This window comes from Pecten maximus, chromosome 11 (assembly GCF_902652985.1).
Source record: "Pecten maximus chromosome 11, xPecMax1.1, whole genome shotgun sequence".
Taxonomy (NCBI): Eukaryota; Metazoa; Mollusca; class Bivalvia; order Pectinida; family Pectinidae; genus Pecten; species Pecten maximus.
Window position 1 is genome coordinate 16,126,560 of NC_047025.1, and position 10,735 is coordinate 16,137,294.

General features: G+C 35.8%; 1 protein-coding gene across 1 annotated transcript; it reads right to left on the reverse strand.

The window, feature by feature from the left end:
- Nucleotides 1-250: 250 nt before the first annotated feature.
- Nucleotides 251-9,999, reverse strand: LOC117337917 (tRNA-specific adenosine deaminase 1-like). The gene is given in 10 exon segments (XM_033899062.1): nt 251-423; nt 619-705; nt 1,785-1,887; nt 4,007-4,188; nt 4,382-4,730; nt 4,733-5,080; nt 5,361-5,488; nt 6,210-6,264; nt 8,725-8,829; nt 9,434-9,999. Coding segments are annotated over 10 exon segments (1,665 nt in total). The 5' UTR covers nt 9,585-9,999; the 3' UTR covers nt 251-266.
- Nucleotides 10,000-10,735: the final 736 nt, after the last annotated feature.

Sequence of the window (10,735 nt, forward strand, 5' to 3'; positions counted from 1 at the left end):
TGGGGTAAGTTTTGGAAAGCTTGTAAGTCCACACCCTTCTTATTTGGTTTATACATCCATTAGAGGTATAGGAGCGATATTATGCGACTTGCAATTTCAAAATGACATGCTTATACATACATAAAAAATTAATGCATAGTGTGATTGCTGCCGCCGAAGAGCTTTAGCAATCATTGATTGCACTTGTATAATCTGCCAACAGATAAATTCTTATCAGTAATTTGCTTTTGAAAGTTGAACACTTACAAAATGTTAGATATAAAGAGCTATTTATTGTCCAGTAAAAACGATGTAAGCCCAGAAGGTTTATGGACCCAGGATTTAAACAAATCTAGTTTCTTTACACATTCCCATGCTGCCTGGTACTCTGTTGCCATGGTTTTGTGCTCGGCATATGTCACATCAGCTGGCTGTTTGGTTGACCTGGAACAGACACATCATAACGTACTCATCTGGAGATCTGTCTTTTGTTTGCAAAGGCCATATTCAATAACATACCATTACAAATTGTTTTAGGTGGATATCTCGCCATCTCACGAATGGTGGGCTTGTATCAAACGTAAAGATGTCTTAAGAAGAAAATTCAAGCAATGAAAGAATCTATAATAAATAGCTCACCTCAGGTTGAGAGGAAGTTTCCCCTTGGGGATAACCTCCAGTACATGTATATATCGACGGAACAACTCCATACTGCAAACTTTACTTCTGAAAAAGAAACAAACTTTGTTGCAAAGAAAAAAAAGACATTGCAGTTGATATTAAACCTCTCATGAAGAAGTTACTGGTCATAAAAAAATGTGTATATATCAACAACACCAAACTCAAAAAGAAATCACTAATTTCTATTTCAATAATTCTAATTTCAAAATTCTATTTATAAGAATGGTAATCTCATTTGTTTATACACAAACTCATAAAGAGGTGATGTCTATGAACAAGTTTAGGAATTACAGTACCTGGATACACAACAATTCAAGGGAAAAATGAGGTCAGCAGAGGAAGAATACCAAAATTCTATTTATACCGGTAGATACAGTGACCTCATTCCACCCAGTTGACTGATATCAGAACTCGTACAAGAGGCGATGCTTGTTTGAAATTACATGACAATCGCATGAAAAAAAAGTAATACATGTCTCCTACCGGCCCTGCTGAAAATAGAGTGACCTTGACCCAAAATCCCTGACAATTGAACATTAATATATGGTCCTTTATCATTGTGTGAAGTTTGATCAAAATCTCCCAGGGAATGAAGCCACTAGGCTAAGAGTGCTGACAAACTTTGGCCTTACGTACTTACATACAAGACGGATGAAGTAAAAACCTATAGTTCACACGTGTCACCAGTAGGAAACTAATAAAGTAGGAAGAGGAAATATGAATTGGGGTAACATACAACCCCTATAATATATCTGCAACTAGGCGCAGGGAATAAAATAACAAAGCAGCTTATTTCCTATAGAAAAAAGAAACCATTAGATTTAGAGCCTATTACACAAGGTTATCTTGTACATACAAACACCTATTTATTTACCAAATGTCATTTTAAAAGACTATGTAAACTTTAACTATGAATATTAATCACTTTTGTTGGCCTGGATGGAATCGTGTGAGGGTTCTTACTGTGGGAGGAAACCGGAGTACCCAGAGAAAACCCAAGTGGTTGGGCAGGTAACTCCAATACCTTTTTACATCTGAACAGGGGAATCAAATCCCGGTCGCATAAGTGAAAGGCAAGTGTGTTACCACTGTGCCACCTAACCGGCCCTGTGACTACAGCTTACCTAGCTTTAGGCATATGGATCATCTTTTTAGTAGCACCATGCTGTCTGCCATTGACCAACACCTGATGAAAATCATCCCCCAGTCCACGGTGCCAGGTAATAGCTGAAAGATGAAACAGTACTTACCAGTATGGTTAACTTGGCAGATGATCCTCAATGGATAGAAATATAAATACCAGTACATGTACTCCTATACCATACTTGTACTTTAACAACAGGACTAGTGATAGAATCATTAGTCAATAAACTGAATCCTCAACAAATTTTATTTAGTCTTCATCATATTTATAAACCACTGTATCAACCAACCTGTTCCACAAACCAATCATTCAGATACAAGAGATCCCAGAGGGATCTTGGCGCCCACCATTGAATGATCTTTATAGGTTCCATGTCAGATTGATCTTTTCCCTACTTTTCCCTTCCTCTAAGTCTTACTTATCTGTGTAAATTCAGAAACAGCCCTCTAGTACTATTCAAACAAGGGGAACCTATATATAGAATTTAAGATTTAGCTATAATGGCTGTCTGTCGGCCATGTTGTTTTCGTATTGGTCCCAGTATGCAAAACTAGGCACTGAGGGGAACCTACATATGAAATTTGAAAAAGATCCCTTCAGTACTTTCACAGAAATAGCGATAACAAACTTCAATTGTCAAAATCCAAGATGGCTGCCTGTCAGCCATGTTGTTTTCTGATTAGTCTCAAAATGCAATATGCACAACTAGGCACTGAGGGGAACCTGCATATGTAATTTCAGAAAGATCCCTTCATTACTTTCTGAGAAATAGCGATAACAAATTTTAATTGTCAAAATCCAAGATGGCTGCCTGTCAGCAATTTTGTTTTCTGATTGGTCTCAAAATGCAATATGCATAAGTAGGCACCAAGGGGAACCTCCATATGAAATTTGAGAAAGATCCCTTCAGTTCTTTCACAGAAAAAGCGATAACAAATTTCAATTGTCAAAATCCAAGATGGCTGCCTGTTGGCCATGTTGTTTTCCGATTGGTCTCAAAATGCAATATGCATAACTAGGCACTGAGGGGAACGTGCATATGAAATTTGAAAAAGATCCCTTCATTACTTTCACAGAAATAGCGATAACAAACTTTAATTGTCAGAATCCAAGATGGCTGCCTGTCGGCCATGTTGTTTTCTAATTAGTCTCAAAATGCAATATGCATAACCAGGAACAAAGAGGAACCTGCATATGAAATTTGAGAAAGATCCCTTCAGTACTTTCACAGAAATAGCGATAACAAACTTCAATTGTCAAAATCCAAGATGGCTGCCTGTCGGCCATGTTGTTTTCCGATTGGTCCCAAAATGCAATATGCATAACTAGGCACCAAAGGGAACCTATATATGAAATTTGAGAAAGATCCCTTCAGTACTTCCTCAGAAATAGCGATAACAAACTCAAATTGTCAAAATCCAAGATGGCTGCCTGTCGGCCATGTTGTTTTCCGATTGGTCCCTAAATGCAATATGCATAACTAGGCACCAAAGGGAACCTACTTATGAAATTTGAGAAAGATCCCTTCAGTACTTCCTCAGAAATAGCGATAACAAACTCCAAATGTCAAAATCCAAGATGGCTGCCTGTCGGCCATGTTGTTTTCTGATCGGTCCCAAAATGCAATATGCATAACAAGGCACCAAGGGGAACCTACATATGAAATTTGAGAAAGATCTCTTCAATACTTTCTCAGAAATAGAGATAACAAACTTCAATTGTCAAAATCCAAGATGGCTGCCTGTCGGCCATGTTATTTTCCGATCGGTCCCAAAATGCAATATGCACAACTAGGCACCAAGGGGAACCTACATATGAAATTTGAGAAAGATCCCATCAGTACTTTCTCAGAAATAGCGATAACAAGCATTGTTTACGGACGGAGGGACGGACGGACGGACGGAGGGACGGACGGACGGACGACGGACCACGGACGCAGGGCGATTTGAATAGCCCACCATCTGATGATGGTGGGCTAAAAAAGCTGCATTAAAAAAGATTGAATAGTTATTAATCAAACATTTTAATAGATATTTTTTTTTACATATTTTCATTGTTTATAAGCTGATGAAAATAGTGGATAACATGAGAGTTTTGAAATCCAAACTCCGTGCCCTTAACTATTCAGATTAACTTTTCAATGACCTTTCAAATACCACACATGTTGTGAAGGTCTATGACCTTGACCAAGGTTACACTTACACATTGGACATGGTGCCAAGGAAACCTGATGATTTTCTTCCAATGAGGTACGTGAGTCTGGGAAAATATGAGAGGACTGAAGAAGTTGGGGGTTTCCATGACGATATCCATAAGGAAGCTGGTCCACGCCTCTACTTCTCTGTATCACAGCTCTGTTCAAGGCATTTTGACTGTAGGGACAACTACAAATCAAGATCAGATTCTACTGTACTGTCTAATTAATTCTTGACATGTACTGAATAAAAACTTCAATAAAAAATATGTAAAATAAGATTTTCCCATGAAATATATTACCACTCAACTACCACTTATGAAACTTTAATAAACTTTTTAAACAATATTAATTGAACATGAAAAAGTTTGGAAAAAACCAACCTTCCTATAACAATCGTGTCAAAGTAGACTGGATGTGACAGGAAGTTGGAAAGTAACGCCCCCTGACATCCGACGACATTCCAGCGAGCCAGTTTATCACTACAAGACATTGAGAGAGTTCTGTCTCCTCGGCCAGGCTTAGTCCTCAACACTCCCACTGTGTGGTAATCATGTCCTGTCCCAAAGTTGTCCTGGTCACCACCAGGGACACACTTAGCCCCAGTTCTATAAATATCTCCATCAGACTCTACATTCAGCTCGGGTTGTGACCTCACACAATCAGTTTGTGCAATATATTCCTTATTTTCAGTTTGTAAGATCAAAACAATTAGAATCTTTTCGTACGATTACACGTACTTGAGCCTGAAAAGTCTTCTGTGAACTTTCTGTCCTGATCACCTTGACCTTGAACTCTGTCATCAATAACTGACCGTGACTTCTTTGGTTGTATTTCATCTTCACTGCAGCATAATAATTTATGTTTTGCTACTAAACTCTGACTTATTGAACCTGAGGCTGACACATCAGACTTCTGAGACTTAATTTTAGATACATTTTTTAGGAGAACTTCATCTCTTGTTTGTAGATGACCTTCATCCTGGTCAGTCAGCTGACATTGAAGTTTGTTGTTGTTTTCAACCTTAAAACCAGAGTTGTCCATAGTACCACTGGCTTTAGGAAATATAGAGGCATCACCACCTACAAACAACAGATCTCCTTTGTGTGTAGAAAATATCAAAAGTAGACTACATACAATTCAATAAAACCTTATCATAGATGCGATTCTTTTTTATTTTGATTCAATATAAGAACATTTTCTATCATATTAATTCTTTTCATCTTTAATGAAATCAGTCATCATATAAAAGGTAGGAAATTTAATGACAAGCCACATACATGACACAAATCAAAGATACCTGGGTAGTTGTGAGTATAGTGGGTTTAATCATGAATACTAAATTCATACTTTCATACTTACATGGTGTGTGACTAGAGAAGAAGTGGAACTTGACCCCATCCTTGACCTTGACCCTGTAGTTATCTGTGACCTCTAACACTGCACTGTCCTGGTTGGTGTAAACAAGGGTGAGCTGGTCATACAAGTAGCTTTAAAACAATGGAAATGTTCAGTGTTAATACATACAAATAAAAACAAAATGACAAATACACAAATGTATACTGCATTTTTGTTGGTATAGGGCTGTTTTTTTCTTCTAAAATTATCAGTTCTAACTAGCAATGGTTGTAAATTTGAAAACCCTTCAGGAATTTCTTTCTGGTAATGATTGTAAATCTAAACCCTTCATGAATTCCTTACCATCAATGATTGTAAGTCTGAAACCTTCAAGAATTTCTAACTAGCGGTAATTGTAAATTTGAAAACCTTTCAGGAATTTCCAACTACCAATATTGTAAATCTTAAATCTTCAGAAATTTCTTACTAGCGATAACTATTAATCTTAAACTTCAGAAATTCCTAGCAATACAATGTACATATGTAGTTATAAATCTAAAGGCATCAAGAATTTCCAACTACCGATATTGTAAATCTTAGATCTTCAGAAATTTCTTACTAGCGATAATTATTAATCTTAAACTTCAGAAGTTACTAGCAATACAATATAGTTATAAATCTAAATGCATCAGGAATTTCCAACTAGCGATATTGTAAATCTGGGATTCCAACTACACTGTACTATAAAAAAGAAAGATCTGATCAATTCTCACATGTAATCACTCTCACTTTTTACGATTTACAACCCATTTGGTTGGTTGGTTTATCTCAAGGCCGTACAAAGTAAACATAAATATGTCTGCATTGTCTTACCGAATAAAAGCTCTTCTGGCCAATACTTCTGCGTGGCTGTCATTGATGATGTCACCTGTGAATACACCAATCAAACGCCATGACATCCAACACTACACAACAATCAGCATCGATAGTGTAAAAGTGGTCTGACTTCAGTGGAAAACTATTAACAAGAGGTACATGGTGCCTGCTTACCTCATCTGCTTTTGTAATATGAATTTGATAATCTTTAATTTGCTCAAAGAACGATTAAAGTGACTTGTACATGCTGAATGAACATTTGTACCATTATAGTCAGGCAGAACATTGTAATACCTGTTGATGTTCTTGACCATTAGGTATTCCTCATACCGAGGATTGTTTACTATGTGTTAAGGCAGCTATTGACATTATTCAAAAATATTTCTGCCACAAGGGACAGCCATCTGGGATTTTTAAATGCCATACAAACAAGCATACTGAGTATTGTCTCCTACTGGTCCCCTCTAGCTACCATGGTCCTTAACAAGTGTCTGAAGCTTGATCCAAATCCATTTAGGAATGATGCCTCCAGAGCACTAACAATGATTTTCTAACAATTGTAATGGTGACCTTGACCCAACAACCCTGAACTCATATTTGTCCAAGATAATATGATCCTAAATAAGAACCCATTAGTGTGCTGAAAAAAAGGATTTTTCTAAATAAGTTATGGTGACCTTGACCTTGATCTAACAACCCTGAAACATAAAATTGTCTGAGATGTTACAGTCCTTTGTAATTGTGTCAAGTTCGATCAAAATCCCTCAAGGAATGAAGCCGTGCTGACCAAGGATTTTCTAAAAATAGTATCAATGACCTTGACCTTGATCCAATGACCCTGAATCTTAAACTTGTCAGAGATGATATGGTTCATTGAAAATGTATGAAGCTTGATCAAAATCTCTCAAAGAATGAAGCTGATAAAGCACTTAAAAGGTTTTCTAAAAATAGTAACAGTGACCTTGACCTCCATCCAGCAACACTGAACTGAAGTCTATCTGAGATATTATGGTCCTTTATCATTGTGTGAAGTTCAATCAAATCCTTCAAGGAATAAAGCCACTAGAGTCGCTGTCAAAGGATTTTTTTAATATAGTTAGAATGACATCCACTGTGACCCAAAATCCCAGAAACTCGAACTTGTAGAGATGCTAAAGTCCTTTTTCCTTTGTTAAAACATATTAAGATTAGTTCTTACATCTAAGTTAGCCTTCTTCTAACTTTAGTACATTTTACATACATGGCTTTCTTAATATGTACATTTAATTAGAATATTTTAATTAAATAACTTGAATTAACAAAATGAATTGTTATAATTTGTTGACAGTTGTTTCTCTGTAGCTAGAACTATACTCAAGAGTATTAACCAAGGTTTTCACACCAGAACATGATGTAACAAGAAACAGTTTGTATCATTAATGTACTAACATACATAGGTAGGTAAACGTTTTACTTGTTTTGTTCAAAAAATCTTGATTTCCCCAGGGAAGAGCATTTGGGTCAGTTCAGATCTCTGGACGATTTAGGTTCCCTAAGATTTCTTACCAGGAGATTTCTTACAATAGAGTAATATTGACATGTTAAGAAATAGTGATGTACATTTTCTACGTCAACACATAAACATAAATGGTTTTCACTGAGGTTAACTCTGAAATAGAAACAATGTCATGTTGTAAACAGCTTTTAAATGCAACAAGAGACAGAGATGTCTTAATAAAAGAAGCTGATGGTGTGTTTCGTATGTACTTGTAAAAGATGGATGCAGGAGAAATGTACAGTCCCAGCTGATTTCTCAGATAAGGAACTAAAAGTACCTTATTATTGCTATCAAGACACATAATAAAATTAATTTGTACAAAATGATATGAGACGTGAAATGTGTGTTAGACTATTTTTCCTATTAGAGCCAGCTGTCCCACACTGTCCAAAAGTCCAGCACACCTTTCATTTGTACAAATCTTACTCCTTTCGGCCAAGAAATATTTAATTAGGTCATTACATCTTTAATATACTGATGAAGTTTTTTTCCCAATATTGAACCCCATTTTCTTTATAACTGCATACCTGATTCCTCCTCCTCTAAGGTGCCATACATTTCAATAACACTGTAAAAGTATAGGTCACCTTACTAGTTCTGGCTTTAGCCTATAGTGGTAGGATGTTTGCCTTAAGAGTGAGAGGTCACTAGCGCAAACCCCCACGCAGGCAGGGAACATTTCATTACTCCTTCCTATTACAACAAATTGAATCCCTCTGGCTGAGGGATAAGTCAAACATATCTGTACATACTGAATTGTGACTATTAAGCTTGATACGTTGTCTTTTCTCTCTGTTAGCAGAAATCCATAGCCAATGCTCCTAAACTATGTAATTATGGTGTATGTACTTATTGACAACATCTATAAAACAGTTCACATAGATTTAGAATAAATTACATAATTTGCAATAAAACATCAAAGAAACAAGTTGATGATATCAGTGTGCAAGTAATTTGTCATGAAAACAATGTCACCTTTATCTCTCAATAATGACTTTCCAATACACCTGGATCCTGTTCCTATGGAAACCACATCTATATCATCACCTCCTAGATCATGATCACCACTGGGTTTGTTTTCTGTAAAACATGAAACTACATTCAATCCAACTTTTTTATATCTACACTTCTCAGGTAAACCTGTGTGAACTAGATAGTTCTTTAATTTAACAAAATTACATTATAAAGGTTGAAATTGAATACAGTCATATTGAATAATCTTAGCTGATAATACATGTATACTGAAAGGAAAAAGTGCAATAAAAAAATGCCCAGTTTATGAGAAATGAAGATATATAGAATGTAATAATGGTATAATTAATAGACATTTGCTTTTGTTTAATGTCCTATTAACAGCCAGGGTCATTATTAATAATAAATTAAAATACAGGGAATCACTCTGTCATCTGTGAAAATTTCATCCATGTGCATTTGACGAGTGTACAAAATGTACATGGATGAAATTTTCAGACAACAGAGTGGTTCCTTATCTTTAAATTACACAAATTTTACATTCTATTACATCTTTTTTTTTACCATAGTAATTTTTTATTGCGTTTCTTTTTCCTTTCAGTCTATTGATAAATATTAAGAATGACCACATCTATGATGCCCGAGACATGTATTGACACAGTAGAGATTAACATTTATATACTAATAATTAAAGTCAAGCTACTGATCATACCAGTATCATTGCTGACGGTCATGACAACAGCTGCCATTAAGGTCCATTCCTTGCCCTTTTGTGGTTTTCCTTCCCTGGGTAGATGTTGGTACTGTAGATAACACCTGTCAGCTACAGTATCAGCAAAGTGTTGTCCTCTATTGACTGCCATTATAGATCCTGACAAATCTCACCCCAACCTTTTTTTTTCAAAATCCTGGTCATCCCTATTAAAATACATGTTCTTTTGAAGACGACAAGATTAAAATGGTATTTTGTACTGATTTTTCATGATTGGAAACAAATTTCCCTCCATTATAATGACTCTAGAGATTCTGAAAAATGAGTGTTAGTACCAAAAGAATTGCATTGGATGCGCTGTGTGTCTATATATAGTGGCAATGAGAATTCACTATTGCATTGCTTCCTCTCACTTTAACAGGTTTGAGAAAACCACCAACTTGCGTATACATGGTAATACGCAAACTTGCCTATTACATGCCTAATTATCAAATTAAGGTAATAGCTTTGATACTAAAAATAGCAAAAATCTCTTTAAGCATATCATTTTAAAAGTCACATTTACTTAGTCATGAAACATCAAACAAGTGCAAAAAATAAAAATCATTTGCACGTTGGAAAGTACCAAAAATTGATGCAATACTTCTGTTAGAGTAACAATCAAACTTCTAATTAGAAAACGCTTTCAGTTAACATATTTTAGTAAAATATTATTCATCTTGTCACTAATTAGTACGCCATTAAACATTGTATTGCATTTACTGTTTTAGCGATTTTAGTTTTTTTTAATCAACAAACCATACTCCAACTGGCGTATAATATTTGCGAGTTTGCGGATTACCTAAGTAAGTTGGCAGTTTTTGTAACCTGACAATAGGCCTATACAAGTCAAGCATAGCCAAGACCTATTAGCTTTGTAAGACAGTTAATTTGTTCCTGGACAAAATAAAATGCCATTCATTCAGCATTGGAAATGTTTATATGGATATCATGTGGCTGTACCACGAACAATTGTAACAAGAGCGCAGGATAACTTAATTTAAATCACTGCCTCCACTAGGGATCGAACCTGGGACCTCTAGCTTACTAGTCTTACGCTCAACCGATCGAGCTAAAGAGAAGATCTCTCTAGCCGAGCAATATATTGCGGCTAGTATTTACCAGGGTTACACAGTTATTAGCAGACGTTTTTTCAGAGCCATCCAACTATTTTTACAGGACTTATGATAGCAATGCCCAAGCAAATTTTTTTTATATATTCTAGAAGTAATTTTGAGTAATTTTCTTGAAGAGTATCACCAC